Below are 16,595 nucleotides of genomic sequence, written 5' to 3'. Positions count from 1 at the left end.
GAAGATGCTGGAGGAAACAGGTAGACAAGTATCTATATCCACAGTAAAACGAGTCCTATATCGACATTACCTGAAAGGCTGCTCAGCAAAGAAGAAGCCACTGCTCCAAATCCGCCGTAAAAAAGCCAGACTACAGTTTGCAAGTGCACATGGTGACAAAGATCTTACTCTTTGTAGAAAAGTCCTCTGGTCTGTTAAAACAAAAATCGAACTGTTTGGCCATAATGACCATCGTTATGTTTGGTGGAAAAAGGGTGAGGCTTGCAATCCAAAGAACAACATCCCAACCATGAAGCATGGGGGTGGCAGCATCATGTTGTGGGGGTGCTTTGCTGCAGGAGGGACTGGTGCACTTCACAAAATGGATGGCATCATGAGGAAGGAAAATTATGTGGATATATTGAAGCAACATCTCAAGACATCAGCCAGAAAGTTAAAGCTCAGTCGCAAATGGGTCTTCCAAATGGACAATGACCCCAATCATACCTCCAAAGTTGTGGCAAAATGGCTTAAGGACAACAAACTCAAGGTACTGGAGTGGCCATCACAAAGCCCTGACCTCAATACGATAAAACATTTGTGGGCAGAACTGAAAAAGTGTGTGCAAGCAAGGAGGCCAACAAACCTGACTCAGTTACACCAGTTCTGTCTGGAGCAAAATTCCAGCAACTTATTGTGAGAAGCTTGTGGAAGGCTGCCCAAAACATTTGACCCAAGTTACACAATTTAAAGGCAATGCTACCAAATACTAACAAAGTGTATGTAAACTTCTGATCCACTGGGAATGTGATGAAAGAAATAAAAGATGAAATAAATAATTCTCTCTACTATTATTCTGACATTTCACATTCTTAAAATAAAGTAGTGATCCTAACTGACCTAAGACAGGGAATGTTTTCTATAATTAAATGTCAAGAATTCTGAAAAACTGAGTTTAAATGTATTTGGCTAAGGTATATGTAAACTTCTGACTTCAACTGTATATATTCATCAATACAATACAGAAATACAGCAGCTAGACACAGAGTTACAGGATATATCATCAGAGGCCAAATTCCGTGAGAGTGTGTGTATGTGTGTGTGTGTGTGTGTGTGTGTGAGAGAGAGCACATCTGGGCAATAACAATGTGATTTCTGATGTATCAGATGATAATACCATGGTACTTTGATATACAATTATCATATTTATGTACCATTCAGTATTTGCATGTTGCTTCAAAGAATACCATGTTACTACCATGGTAAATTGATATATGATTACCATATTCATATACTATTGTATTTACAAGGTGCTTCAAGGTAATTAAAAAAAACACTTCGCTATATGAGTACCATATTCATATAGCCTTCCATTGTATTAACGTAGTGTGTCCAGGTAATGGTACATGTCCAAAAAACATGGTAATGCCATGGCACTTTTTTATGTGTTTTCTTGTAGGCTAATACTTGTTTTGATACTCTTTTCGTTGGAAAATGTATTTACCTGCAGAAGTCGTTTACAAGCTGCAAACGTGTTGAACTTTATAAAGACCTTTTATAAACAATAGGGAAACAATAGGACACATTTGCAGGTTTCATTTCCATTGATTGTAGATCCACTGCAACCAGCGTTATCTTTATTTTCTGTGTTATAAAATACTCCGTGAGCTTATTGGCAAGTGAGAGCGCGCACAAATGATTCAGCAGCACTCGCGCAAGCTTTCTGAGGCATTCAGATTGAATCGCGAATCGATTCAGACTGCTTTCCTATCACGTGTGACCAATTCATTGTAAAGAACTGACTCAAATGAGCAATTAATTTGTGATCGGACATCTTTAGTTTTGATTCAAAACTGGCATTAGTAAACACCGGGTACAAGGCATGATGTAGCGGTGTAGCTTTTCTCAAAGCTACGCGTAACCTAGTCAAAAATATAGATTCGTTACTGAAAAGGTACTTGATTTAAAAACTAGCAAAGCTACCACCTCGCAACTCAGAAATGTAGTTAAGCTAATAGCTTCGCTATTTATAGCGAGCTACTGCCCATCACTGTTAATTTTTGTATTGATGACGGGAGAGTCGAACCACTCCATAAAGTCTTCTCCAGCACATCCCAAAGACTTTCAGTGGGGTTAAGGTCAGGATTCTGTGGTGGCCAATTCATGTGTGAAAATGATTCCTCATGCTCCCTGAACCACTCTTTCACAATTTGAGCCCGATGAATCTTGGCATTGTCGTCCTGGAATATGCCTGTGCCGTCAGGGAAGAAAAAATCCATTAATGCGATAACCTGGTCATTCAGTACATTCAGGTAGTCAGCTGACTTCATTTTATTGCTGCATAACGTTGCTCAGCCTAGACCTGACCAATTGAAGCAACCCCAGATCATAATACTGCCTCCAGAGGCTTGTACAGTGGGCACTATGCATGATGGGTGCATCACTTCATGTGCTTCCCTTGTAACCCTGATGCGCCCATGGCTTTGGAATAGGGTAAATCTGGACTCAGACCACATGACCTTTCTCCATTGCTCTACAGTCCAATCTTTATGCTCTCTAGCAAATTGAAGTCGTGAATACGATGTGACCACCAAGCATTTTAGTGATCACAATCATTCAAGATTTTCTTCCATGAAGCTGACAGTTCACCACTATCCTTCCAGGTTTTAATGATGCTTTGGACAGTTCTTAACCCAATTCAAGTGATTTCAGCAATCTCTTTAGTTGTTTTCTTTGCTTGATGCAGGCCAATAAGTTTCCCCTTCTGAAACACAGTAACATCTTTTCCACGACCACGGGATACGTCTTCCGGCATGGTTGTTTAAGAAATGAGAGGCTACACACTGCATCAGTTAGGGTTTAAAGAATTGTTGCCAGCTGAAACATATTAATCACTGCAATAATGTTCCAGTCATAGGCTCTTAAGTATGTGCTTATTTAAATACAAATGGCCAGGCAGTGTATCTATATTAATATTTAAGTAAGAGTAAAGTCATGTTTTCAATAGTATATTTATTTTTGCTTTGGTATCAAAATTGGTGTTTACATAGAAATGCAATTAATAAAACAACGCAGATGGGCGCAAAAACGCATTCGGTGTTACAGCCCCTAATAGACAATCCGCTGTATAGTATGTCATTAATATTAATCAAACAACAATACTGACAAGTTTAAGAGAAAACCACACACTGTTCTTAATTCATTTCTTTGTTCTTAATATCATTAATGAGTGTTTACTTAAATATTAAAATGAAAAACTTGCAGTGTTTAATTAAGAAATACTTGATAGCTACTTGTCATTGTTTTAATATAATTTGTTAATATTTATAATAAACATAAAACATATTCTCTGTTTTTTGTGTTGACTTTTATGTTGAAATTCTTTAGTTCCCACGTTTCTGTTTCCTGTTAGTTTGTAGTCCTTTTGTAGTTTCATTTTATGAATGGTTTTCCCCTGATTGTTTCCACAGATGTTCCTCGTTCCCTTGTTTGCCCCTGTGTATTTAAGCCCTTGTTTTCCCTGTTTCCTTTGTCAGTCTTTTCGTGTATTACTCTGTACGTTTGTTCCCTTTGTTTTGTTTTAGTTACCTGGTTTACTTTTGTTTTATTAAAGACGATGCATTTAGATCCTCCATTATCTCCTGACTCATTACAATAAAATTTAACTTTGAATGAAGTAATGTTTTCAATAGCATATTAGTTTTTGCTTTGGTGTTGAAAAATTGGTATCGACTACTGATATTTTTTTATCGTGAAAACCTGATCGTTAACAATAAAGTAAAACTTTTTAAGGCTGTTTGAGTTATTTTGGTGCCAGTTTAAGTTTGCATGCATGAATTTTCAGATGGTGATTGCACTGACGCTCTGACACTAGAAGTCTCAGAACAGCCTGTGTTTTACACTGTCAGCCTAGCTTCACAGGTGCCAACATGCTGTCAAGAGTCTAACCTATCAAGAGATTTTTACTAAAGCCAGACACAGACACACATACACACACTGCTCTGCATCCCCGGTGGACTCACTGCTGCCTGTTCCTGTTCAAGACACTAAGTGTGCTGCTTCTCTGTGATCAGAGGTTTTGCTTGGTTAATTTGAGCCAGGCTCCTCTGTCTTGCTCTTGGGTATGAAGGAGAAAGTGATGCATGAAAAAAGCATCCCTCTCTCCCTCCTCTTTATGTAATTGTCCCTGTAATGCACTTTTTTACAGTCTCTTGTGGCTGTCTCACTGTAGCACTATGGGAAACCAGGTTTAACCTCAGATATATCACATGCAAATCATAGGGGACCTAACGAGAGCAAAAATGACCTGTCTCAGATGCACATCCTTCCTATCAGTGACATTTCATGCTTTTTGTTGTTTCAGGTGTACATTAGAATCCTGGACAATGAGTGGAATGTGTACCGGCGCTACACTGAGTTCAGGGCCCTGCACAATTACCTGCGCTCGCAATTCCCACAGGTCGACACCTTCAGTTTCCCACCTAAAAAAGCCATTGGCAACAAGGTATGTTCAGCTGTTTCTCTCTATAATGGCTGGGTTCTGTTTCTCCAGCTAATGCCTCATGCTTCTGTTGCCATGGCTCACCTCACTTACAGGATACTAACAGGATAAAAATTCATTTTGATTGCACAGTCATACACAGAAAGCAACATTTAAACAAATAAAATGTTCAGTCATGATACATTGTTTTCTGCTACTGTTATTCCAGAATACACGTATTGATGCTGCATTGACGTCTGGTTAAATGTGCCTTTTTTAATTATTTATTTATTTATTTATTTATTTCATATAGGGTACTATTTACTCCATGTCCTTCAGATGTATGCTGCCTTTGTATAAGTGGCAGAAGTGCCCAGAGGACATGGGTTCATATCATGTGTTTAAGAATTTGTGCCTGTTAAAGGCACAAAATCGGTTAATACACCTATTATTGCTCATTTTAAAAGTTTTTCAACTTTAAAAAAGTCATTTGTTTTGTAAAATTGCTTTGTAAAGAAATATTGTTTCATTAAAATATATACACACTGGCGGCCAAAAGTTTGGAATCATTTACAGATTTTGCTGGTTCCGAAGGAAATTGGTACTTTCATTTGCCAAAGTGGCATTCAGCTGATCACAAAGTATAGTCAGGACATTACTGATGTTAAAAACAGCACCATCACTATTTGAAAAAAGTCATTTTTGATCAAATCTAGACAGGCCCCATTTCCAGCAGCCATCACTCCAACACCTTATCCTTGAGTAAACATGCTAAATTGATAATTTGTTACTAGAAAATCACTTGCCATTATATTAAAACACAGTTTAAAGCTGTTTGGTTCGTTAAATGAAGCTTAACATTGTCTTTGTGTTTGTTTTTGAGTTGCCACCGTGTGCAATAGACTGGCATGTCTTAAGGTCAATATTAGGTCAAGAATCATTTCAATGCTTGAAATTGCCAAAAAACTGAAGATTTCATACAAAGGTGTACACTACAGTCTTCAAAGACAAAGGACAACTGGCTCTAACAAGGACAGAAAGAGATGTGGAAGACCAGATGTACAACTAAATGAGAGGATAAGTTCATCAGAGTCTCTGGTTTGAGAAATAGACGCCTCACATGTCCTCAGCTGACAGCTTCATTGAATTCTACCCGCTCAACACCAGTTTCATGTACAACAGTAAAGAGAAGACTCAGGGGTGCAGGCCTTATGGGAAGAATTGCAAAGAAAAGGTTAGAGTGGGCAAAGAAACACAGACATTGGACAACAGATAACTGTAAAAGAGTGTTATTGATCTTAACCCCATTGAGCTTTTGTGGGATCAGCTAGCCTGTAAGGTGTGTGAGAAGTGCCCGACAAGACAGCCACATCTATGGTAAGTGCTACAGGAAGTGTGGGGTGAAATGTCAACTGAGTATCTGGACAAACTAACAGCTAGAATGCCAAGGATCTGCAAAGCTGTCAATGCTGCATGTGGAGGATTTTTTGATGAGAACTCTTTGAAGTCGTTTAAGAAGTTCTGTAAAAAAAATAAAAATCAAATTGTAATAGTAATTTTTCACGTTATTAATGTCCTGACTATACATTGTGATCAGTTGAATGCCACTTTGGTGAATAAAAGTTCCAATTTCTTTCCATAAGAGCAAAATCTGTACATTATTCCAAACTTTTGGCTGCCAGTATATATTTCTACAGGGCTCAATGCTAAGGATTTTCTCTACTTGCCCTTCCAAACTTTTCACTAGCTAGTTTTTACCATCATGACTTTAAAAAATGTGTCTGAAGCTAAATATTTTTTATATATAAATATTAAATTTTTAAGACAATTTCCCTCAATATTGTATCACATTTATAATTTGCAAGATAGCTGTAAATTACAGCTTTATGCCTCATGTAACCCCATATAAGGGCTTAACAGATATAAATTTATAAATACATGATATTAACCTCAACCATCCTGCCGCTTACACATGTTTTTCAGCGAACAGTTCAGTGGAGCAGATGACAAGTTAGTCAGTCACCCGTTTAACTTTTGGGCAATATGTAGTGTTTACACAAGCAGGATCATATATTTAGTCACTGAGTTAAAGATTTGATTGTTTGCTGAATGTAATATGAATTCCTGAGAGAGGAGACCATGATACTAAATCGGTTGTGACATGTAATATACAGTAGGTAGATATTAGGCCTAATCAGTGAATTAAGAATGTGGATTAAAAATAAGAAATTAGAAAACCCAAATAAAACCAACACTGACATACACAAAGCACATAAAGAAAATACCTGTACAGTTCAGAAATGATAAATTAATCTCTAAAGGCAAAAAAGTAGCTTTTTTTTAATGTAAGAACAATACTTGCACTCTGTCCCTTTGCAAGTGCGCACGCACGCTAAACAGCATCTACGCTGCACGGAGAGAGATAATGAGAGAGATGCAAGGAGAGAGATGGATTTACAGTCCAATAGAAATAAACTATTGATTTCTTGTGTTCCTATGTGTGGATTAGAAAACTGTGTTTGCTTCTTGTAATTTTTGTGCTCTCTTGCTTGTCTGCTTGCAGTAACGTTATAAATGCGGCACTGGCCAGATCAGCCAAGTAAAAGTTCTAGAAAGTGGCCCAAATCTCTCTCAAACTGGCCCCTGGCCATTGGACAGTCCTTATTGTCGAGTCCTGTTCTAGTTGTAAATATGAATGAAAATGCTCCTGACACTTAATTTAAAAATATGTTGCTAAAAAATGGCCTACTGGTCCAGCTGGGGAAAAAAAAAAATATCACTATCATCACTTTACTGTAACTTGTCTGTTTATTTTCATGTTCATTTCCATTCATTTTCAGTGTATATTATTTTTATGTGTTTTTGCCTGTAGTTATTTTATTTTTATTTCATTATGCCTTGAAGTCATGCACACTGCCGTATGGGACACCCCCATGTAGGGCCCCCTCACAGTGTTATAAGCCAATGAAATATGCAGTATAAACTGTATACCACGACTAAGTGCATTTACACAGACTTTTTAATTATGACATAAAATTATTTACAACGGAATCATAATTCAGGAATCTCAATCACGCATAGCAATATATCACATGCTGGAAATTATTGATTCTAATGCAAAGCCAGCAGAAAACATGGCAAGTTCATATTGACAATGGCAGCAGAGCACAAAAAGGCAAAATACATCAATGCCACTCAGCCATCACTACACACTTGTATGCATGCCATTACTGCTTATGGACAGGGCTATTTTCAGATTGATTATGTCATGTTTTTCGGCATTACCTTGTGGTCCCAGGTGAGTTCTTCCTTTCAAACTGCTAGACAGGGTTCAGCTGAATGGAACAGAACCCAAGCTTCAAAACTATTCATAGCTTATTTCCACAGCGTATTAAAAACGTGGTTTTGGCATCTCTGGTCAAGCCAACTGCAAATCCGTGCAAATACACGGTTCAGCCAAGAGTCCTGCACATGTGGGTACCCAATGGGTGAACTGCTAATATTTTATGTAACAGGTGGAAAAATATTTACATTGTCATTTACGGTGCGGGTCGGGAATCAATAGGCATGGGCGAACTGTGGGTCATATAGCCATATATTTTTTTTTTTTTATGTCAAATAATGTTCATCTTTCTCATCTTTTTTCTGTTAATTGTCACCTCAACGTTAGGCTACGTGTCTATTTTTCTTAAATGCTCCAACTGAGAGTGCCTAATGTTAGTGTGATTGCTTGTGTGACTTGAGAAAATAAAAAAAAATGTGTCTGCCTGATGTAGTAGATTTATTTTTATGCGGGTTCGGATCGGTTAAACGGGTCGGGTCGGGTACGGTATTAAATTAGTGGTGCTGTCAGATAACGGGTCTGTTAAGTATTGTGGGTGTAGGGTTGCAACGGTATGAGATTTTCACATTACGATAATCGTCTCGGAAAATATCACGTTTTCACGGTATACAGTATTACACAATTATTATTATCAGTTACAATGACCCTTAAAGGAGTGAAAACAGAAGGGTTTTTTTATTTTAGATATTTTTTTTGGTTGAACAAACGCTTTATTATAATTGAAACTTGAAAGTATGTGTAAAAAAGTCTCCCTTTTGAAAATAAATACAATAAATAGAATAAATAAGAAAGCTAACAGAATTATAATAATAAACCAATTTATAAACATGATTAAAAAAATAGCATGTAACTACAACATGTTATATATCTAAAGCATGTTAGTTTACATGTTAGCATTGCATGTTAAATTAACTACTAAATGAAAAATAACATCAGCTGTGTGAGCTTTTAAAGTAATGTCCTATGATTATTAATAATTAACATATACTGTAGGTGTGCGAGAGCGCAGCCAGACTGCTCCTGTCTGTACCTTTAACTCAGTGGTTCTCAACTAGTTTTGCTTCAGGACCCAAAGTTTACATTAGAAATCAAGTGGCGACCCACCATAGTAAAAACATAACCTGTATTTAATGTATCCTGGGTCACATTTCCTTTTATGTTGCATAGTTTTGTTCATGGTTTTCAAGTACAAGGATATGCATCAAGTGACATTATTTTTGTTGTTGACGTCAATAACAAAAGCGACTGGAAGTTTTCTCTCTCCCCTTTTAAAAACTGAAGAGCATATTTACTTATATGAGCCCATTATTATCCCATTTGTTTCCTAATTTCAAACATAATTCAAACAGAGCATACTGTACATATTACACAGGAGGAAAGGCTCCTCATTACCATGGTTAGGTCAGTGTAGCTAGTCTTAAATAATAGTAATAATAATAACAAATTATAGTATTTATGAAAAAATAAGTACTAGATGAAACACATCTTGAAACTTTAACTACAACTGCCACTGTTGATATAAAATGAGGTCTAACAGATTCTACCTTTAGATTATTTCATATGAATCTATACATTTTTTTCAAAATATAACGGTTACTTTTACTCATGTAAAATCATGAAACAATTTTGTAAAGATAATAATAATAATAATTAGCACATAGCACAGTGTTGCTCTTTTCCTCAGTGCTCTTTGGCATGTCAGGGCTGCCTACTGTTTGAGAGGTTCGACTTGACTTCCTCCTAAACCCTTTAAACTAGAAAAGTCTCACTAGAATTGAAATTGGTCACATCAGTTTTGAGGTCTGCACTCCGCAATATCGAGGGAAGCCCGGTTGTTGCACGCGTGCGACAGAGAGAAGAGCAGATTATGATCGCGAGCTGGTTCCGTTACACTCGTGCGAAAGTGCAGATGAGAAGCCTTTAGCTGATTGCGAGATTATCATTAAATCTGCCTTGGCGGGGTCACGTGACACCATGCAAGGGGCAGACGTGTGAGTGACGAGCTCTGCGCACTTTGCTAAATTTTTAATTATTTTCATGTTATAATCTGGTGAATTTTGATACACCCAGTTACACATTTGCTCTTTGATGCAAAACATGGCAAAGAAGTCAAAATCCTCGGGCTCTGGAGACATTAAAAGACACTTACGTGTTCAGGATGAAAGCCCCGACAGGCCTACAGACCGGGGACTCGATTTGGACGGCGCGGCGGGAGAGGAGATCCAGCGTCAGTTGTCCAACATGTCGGTGATGTTGATGAAGATTCTTGCTGACTTGGTGGATCTCGCTGTAATACGTCGATCAATTACGGCGATGGAAATAAAATTCTCTAAGCTAGTTACAAGAGTGACTGATGTTGAGAGACGAATCGATTTTTTGGAATCTTCGGAGAGGGAATTAACCGCTAATCCACCCGCAACCAAATTTGATTCTCCTTGAAAAGCTTGAAGATCTTGAGAATAGAAGCCGCAGGAATAACGTTCGAATTGTTGGAATTCCTGAGCATGAGGAGGGCAGAGATATGGTGAAATTCCTAGACGAGTTTTTCCCGAGTCTGCTCGACATAACATGCCACAAGCTGGAAAATCGAGCGAGCTCACAGAGTCCCAGCTCACAGATTTGCTGAGGGAGACAGGCCCTGATCGATTCTGGCCAGATTTCTGAGATCATCCGATAAAGATCTTGTGTTGCGCCAGGCAAGGAGCAAAGGGAAGCTTTCTTGGAAGAACCATAATATTTTCTTGTTACCGGACTTTGCGAACTCGACGAGAGAAACGCGATCAGTTCAAGGAATGTAAGAAACTCTTACATCGGCGAAAAATCACTTTTGCTCTGATGTTTCCGGCCAAACTGAGAATAGAAACGAAGGACGGTCGCAAAGTATTTACATGTCACAATCAGGCAAAGTCTTTTATTGAATCAATGGGTGAGTAAACCATTGAGTGTTTCTCATGTGAGTGGGCCTGACTCGCTGTACTTACTCTTGAGGAAGCTGGGTGACATTTTGTTTTCTTTTTTCTTTTTGTGTTGGCTCCACCTTGTGGCTGGAGCTTGTTTTGTGAATAACACTTTTCCTTAAAGAAACTTTTGCATTGACGAAAGATTACTTTTGCATTGAAGTTCCCGGCCAGTTTGAGAGTGGACACTACGGATTACCGCAAAATATCCACATGCTCACACAAAGGATGTCTTTTATAAAGTTGACGGATTGTGTAAGTCATGGTATATACTTTTATGCGGCCTCCTAGTGAATTGACTTGACCACCCGGTGAACCGGGATGCCGGTTTTGTGAGGCAAAATTGTGCAATCCGATGGCAAAGTTGTCGTGGGTCTCATTGACCTCATTGAACAGGGATTGGCGCTTTCGTGCGTGGTGTTAATGCGCACGTTTTTTTTTTTTTTTTTTCTGTTTGTTTTGTTCGGGGGGAAGTTCGGGGTTTGATTGTTTCACTAATGGGGAATGTGGTCTGTATAATTTTGTTTTTGACACAATTTATTTTTTCTACTATATCAAAATGTCAAATGTTAATATGAGTGTACTATCTCCACATGGAATGTGAATGGGTTGGGGCACCCCATAAAAAGAAGGAAGGTTATTACTTTTCTTAAACGTAAGAAATATGATATAGTGTTTCTTCAAGAAACATATCTGCCCGCAGGAAGCTGAAAAATTTGGGAAGATATGGGATGGACATGTTGTTTTTAGTGCTGGCTCAAGTAAGAGCAAGGGAGTCATTATATTGATTAATAAACATCTACAATTCAAATGTCTCAACAGATTAAAGATAAATTAGGAAGAGTCATTATTGTTTTAGCTGAAATTCAAGGGCAAAGGTTGATTTCGGCTAATATTTACGCACCTAACGCTGATGATCAGGGCTTTTTTATAGATCTTGAAGGGAAGTTGCAAACCGATGACACCCCTCATGATATAATATTGGGAGGAGACTTCAGTCTTTTGATGGACTCAGTCCTTGATCATAGTGAAGCAAAAGTGCGTAAGCTCCCTAGAGCAACATTGACGCTTCACAGGATGTGTAAAAATCTTGGTCTTACGGATATTTGGAGACTTTTGAACCCATCTGGTAGGGACTATACATTTTTTTTCATCAGTCCATAAGATTTATTCTAGAATAGATTTTTTTTTTAATATCCAAATCCCTCATTTCCTCTGTTGTGGATTGCTCAATTGGAAACATTTTAGTCTCAGATCACACCCTGGTGAATTTAGAGGTGATGCCACATATAGAGAAAAAGAAATCATATAGTTGGCACCTTAATGTATCCCTTTTGCAAAATCCTGATTTCCAACAAATGTTAAAGACTGAAATCAATGTTTATATGGAGACCAACTGGTCCTCAGTATCCTCTGTGGGCGTGGCTTGGGAGGCACTTAAAGCGGTTCTTAGGGGCCGGATACAGTATGCCTCATTCATCAAAAAATCCAAAGCACGAGAACTCGTGGAGTTGGAAGGAAATATTAAAAGTGCAGAGGCAGAGCTGAAGTGCTGTATGTCAGCTGATGGCCTCAGAGAATTGACCCGATTGAAATATAGATATAATACTATTTTGTCACGGAAAGTGGAGTTTTGGTTATTCACGGCAAGTCGGGTGACAAAGCAGGGAAGCTTTTGGCTAAATATATAAAGCAGAGAGAGTCTCTTTCTATCATCCCCTCAGTGAAATCTGCTGGTGGTGAAATTTTTACCTCAGCCATTGATATTAATAATGCCTTTAAAGTATTCTATATTGATCTTTATAGTTCCACGTCTTCGTCTACTGATGAAGATATTAGAAACTTTGTGGAACCATTAGATCTTCCTAAACTGACGTTTGAGCAAAAAAACTCTCTTGATTCTGAGATAACCTTGGAGGAGCTTGACAAGGTAATTAAATCCCTACCTATTGGCAAGGCTCCGGGGACAGATGGTTTTGTCGCAGAATTGTTTAGATCTTATGCTCCACTTTTGTTAGAAGTTTATACTGAATCATTAAAGAATGGAAAGCTTCCTCCAACTATGACACAAACTCGGATCAGTCTGATTCTTAAAAAGGACAAAGATCCAAGCGAGTGTAAAAGTTACTGTCCAATTTCCCTGATCTAGCTAGAAGTAAAAATATTGTCAAAAATTTTGGCTAACCGATTAAGTAAGGTTATGACATCTCTTATACATATAGATCAGGTGGGATTTATTCGGGGCAGTAACTCTTCTGATAACATAAGGCATTTCATCAATATCATGCGGTCAGTAGCGAATGATCAATCTCCGATCGCTGCCATCTCACTTGATGCCGAAAAGGCGTTTGATATGGTAGAATAGGATTATCTTTTTAAGATTTTGGAAATGTATGGGTTCAGGAGTACATTTATTGGTTGGAATAAGTTACTTTATAGACACCCTGTAGCAGCGGTTAAAACAAATGGATTAATTTTAGATTATTTTACTCTGAATAGGGACACTCGGCAGGGCCGCCCTCTTTCCCCATTATTGTTCTGTCTTGCCATGGAACCATTAGCAGCCGCGATAAGAAAGGAGGATGATTTTCCAGGGGTGGTTGCGGGAGGTGTGGTGCATAAGCTTCTGCTTTACGCAGATGATATTTTATTATTTGTCTCTGAACCTACTAGATCTATGTCTTGCCTCCACAGAATTATTAATTCTCAAGATACAAAGTCAGTTGGTCTAAATCCGAAGCTTTGGCTCTGACAGCGTACTGTCCAGTAACGGCTTTCCAGCCGGGCGCCTTCCATCAAACTAATTGGAAAAGATAAGTTACACCCCATTATTTCGCATTTACACTCGGTATGGACTAAAGTGTCCAGATTGTTTAAATTGGACACTTATTTAAATGTTGCCTCGAGCATATGGCAGAACCCAAGATTGTGTATTGGCAAGTCCCCTTTCTGCTGGCCAGAGTGGATTGTGAGAGGGGTTGCTACACTCGGTGACCTATATGAAAGTGGTGTGTTGAGATCGTTTGAAAACTTGGTCCAACATTTTGGGATCCACAGACCTCAGTTTTATAGGTATTTACAACTGCGCCACCTGCTTTGTACTATTTTTGGGAGTAGCACACACCCCCCTAAGGAGGCAGATGCTTTGGGAGAGGTGATTGTGGCTTTTGGAAAAGGTCATGAGGCATCAGTGTACTACTCCCTGTTAATTCAGAGTCTGGGGGACAGAGCCTTAACTTCTCTCGAGAGTATGGGAGAAAGATTTCAACTTGGCATTGGAGGAAGGAGTGTGGGCTAAGATTCTTAATAACATTAAGTCTGCATCTAGAGATGCAAGGGTGCATCTTATACAATTCAAAATTTTGCATAGATTTTATTGGACCCCCTTTAGGCTGTATAGGCTTGGTCTTAAAGACACACCCACCTGCTGGAGATGTCAGTCGGAGGATGGAGACATGGCCCATGTTTTTTGGTGGTGTGTCGAGATCCAGAAATTCTGGTCGAAGGTTTGGAATTTTGTGTGCGACATGATGGGCACTCGGGTTTCGTTTTGCCCCAGACTTTGTGTTCTGGGTGATGGGGCGGTCATCGATGTGGGGGATGGCCATATAGAGAACTGGGTTCTGACCTGTGTGATGATTGCCAGGCAGGTTATTTTGAGGGGTTGGAGGTCAGCTGGTGTGCTCCCATATCCGGAGTGGTGCACGGAGATGGGGAGGGTGGCAGCTTATGAGGAGGTGTCATCGGGAAGATGGGGTGGTTTGGATACGTTTATACGGTAATGGGGCATGTATTTTGAGTTTTTGGAGGGCTCTTGGGTGGGGTGTGGAGAGAGTAGTGTAATATAGTTAGTATGATTATTATGTGTGTGTATGTATGCATGTATGTGTATATATATATATGTGTATGTATTTATGTTTGTATATGTATGTATGTGTGTGTATATATATATATATATATATATATATATATATATATATATATATCTGTATATGTGTATATATATACATATATATATATATATATATATATATATATATATATATATATATATGTATATATGTATATTTTTTTATATCTGTATATATGTGTGTCTGTTTGATTTTTATTTCTATATATTTACTTATGTTTGACCACAGGGTTGTTTTTTGGGGGTGCGGGGTCGGGGAGGGGGTTTGTGGGGTTTAAATGTTGATTTTTATATATATATATATATATATATATATATATATATATATATATATATGTTTACATTTCATTGTTATTGTATGATTTAATAAAAAAATGTAATTACAAATCTGCCTTTGGCAGTCCTAAATAGGCTATCACTTGGGCGGCCGCCCAAATATCTTCAATGGGAGAACCATGGCATTGTTCTTTCCCTGCTGTCCGCGACCCAGTCCGAATAGACCTGCGTCCCACCAGTTGAGAAACACTGCTTTAACTCACACACACACTCACTTATGTCAGACCTCCTCGCCTCGCTTCTCTCTGACATTTTCTCTGCTGAATGTGTGTGTGTGGTGCAAGTTGACGAGTCTGATAGACAGTCGAGGAGGAAAGGAGATGTGCACGCGCAGTTGAGATTCTCTGTCCGGTTGCATTTTTTTTCTCAATACTATAGATAAGCAAATGTACATGGTATGATAACCATCAATTTTCATACCGCGGTATACCACTGAAACCCTATGTGGGTACTGTAAAAGATATTTACAGCAACCTGGAGGAAGAGCAGAGAGACGTGTTTTCTTAGCATTTTTTCATTGAGTTGGCTAGCGTGTCTTCATGTAACAAAATCTGAGAAATGTAATATTTGTGTGCTTTTTGGAACAGACTACATTATAACAACCTACGGCCTGTAATGAAGGTGCGAGGGACTGGAACAACGAGATGCCATGCAGCACCCAAAGACGTCCGTCTGACATATATGTGCACAGATGTGCAAATGTCTATATACATGCCTTTGTGCACAGAACATACAGGAGAATCTACATTCCTGTTCTTTGACTGACATAACTCCACCACAAGATTACGCAATATTAATATTACATTTTGGCAGCCACTTTTTTATCTAAAGTCCAATACACCACATCACCATCAATCTTGCCATTTGGCAGTGTTGACAAATTTCCTAGCACTCATCTGTAAATCTGCTGTGCTGTCTGATTGCTGAGTGTTGTGAGGAAGGGCTAGATTGCTCTTACTGTGGTACTATTTCATGTGGTCTTGCCCTCTGCTCCAGTGCCTATCAACATCATCAGCAGGGCAGCTCTTTATGCGCTAATGATGATGGGCCACTCTGAAAGGAACCTGGTACTTTCTCATCCTTTCATTTTCCTCCTTGTTTTTGCTTCTGTTTACCCAGTGCCAGGTAATTAGCCTGTGGTACTGCATCCTCTCACTGCCTGTGATTTTGGGAGAATGCCAGGCAGAGCCAGTGGAATCAGCGTAGCCCTTCAAAAGTAGACTTTTTAGAGCGTGAAAGTCAGACCGAGACCCAGACAGGCACTGCCAGCTTGCCTCCCGCTTCAAGGAAAGCCAATCAAAAGAGTTCATCAACCCCAGGGCTGGTGTGAAGTCAGAATGCTTTGTACCTGCTCTGTGCACATTAGTTTTGCAGTTTTGCACTACCAACAGTCAATGTGTTTCATTCAAGCTGTCAAACCATAAAAAGACATACTTGTAACTGAAAATACATTGTGTAGGGTATATGAAAGGTACATATACACAGTATATCATCTAATGATGGCTAGAGTAAACTTTATCCTTTGTTAATAAGCTATGCGAGTTGAGCTCCTTGATGCTTCAGAATTTTGAGTGTAAGCGCCGATGCGTA

At 38.7% G+C, this 16,595-nt stretch overlaps 1 protein-coding gene across 5 annotated transcripts in view; it reads left to right on the top strand.

The window, feature by feature from the left end:
* LOC127423453 (sorting nexin-29-like) overlaps nucleotides 1-16,595 on the top strand; it is a 180,336-nt gene that overhangs the window by 131,622 nt on the left and 32,119 nt on the right. For 4 of the 5 annotated variants that reach the window (XR_007894320.1, XM_051667762.1, XM_051667759.1 and 1 more), the window contains one exon: nucleotides 4,343-4,483. Coding sequence is in view for 4 of the 5 variants with exons in the window: in XM_051667762.1 (XP_051523722.1) it covers nucleotides 4,343-4,483 (141 nt within the window). In the remaining variant the exon portion in view is untranslated. Of the gene's footprint in view, nucleotides 1-4,342; nucleotides 4,484-7,022; nucleotides 8,151-16,595 lie in introns of those variants that run through there. The other variant, XM_051667763.1, reaches the window with a different exon arrangement.

The sequence above is a fragment of the Myxocyprinus asiaticus genome, chromosome 32 (genome assembly GCF_019703515.2).
Source record: "Myxocyprinus asiaticus isolate MX2 ecotype Aquarium Trade chromosome 32, UBuf_Myxa_2, whole genome shotgun sequence".
NCBI lineage: Eukaryota > Metazoa > Chordata > Actinopteri > Cypriniformes > Catostomidae > Myxocyprinus > Myxocyprinus asiaticus.
Note: the sequence above shows the minus strand (reverse complement) of the source record. Positions and strands in the feature narration are given on the sequence as shown.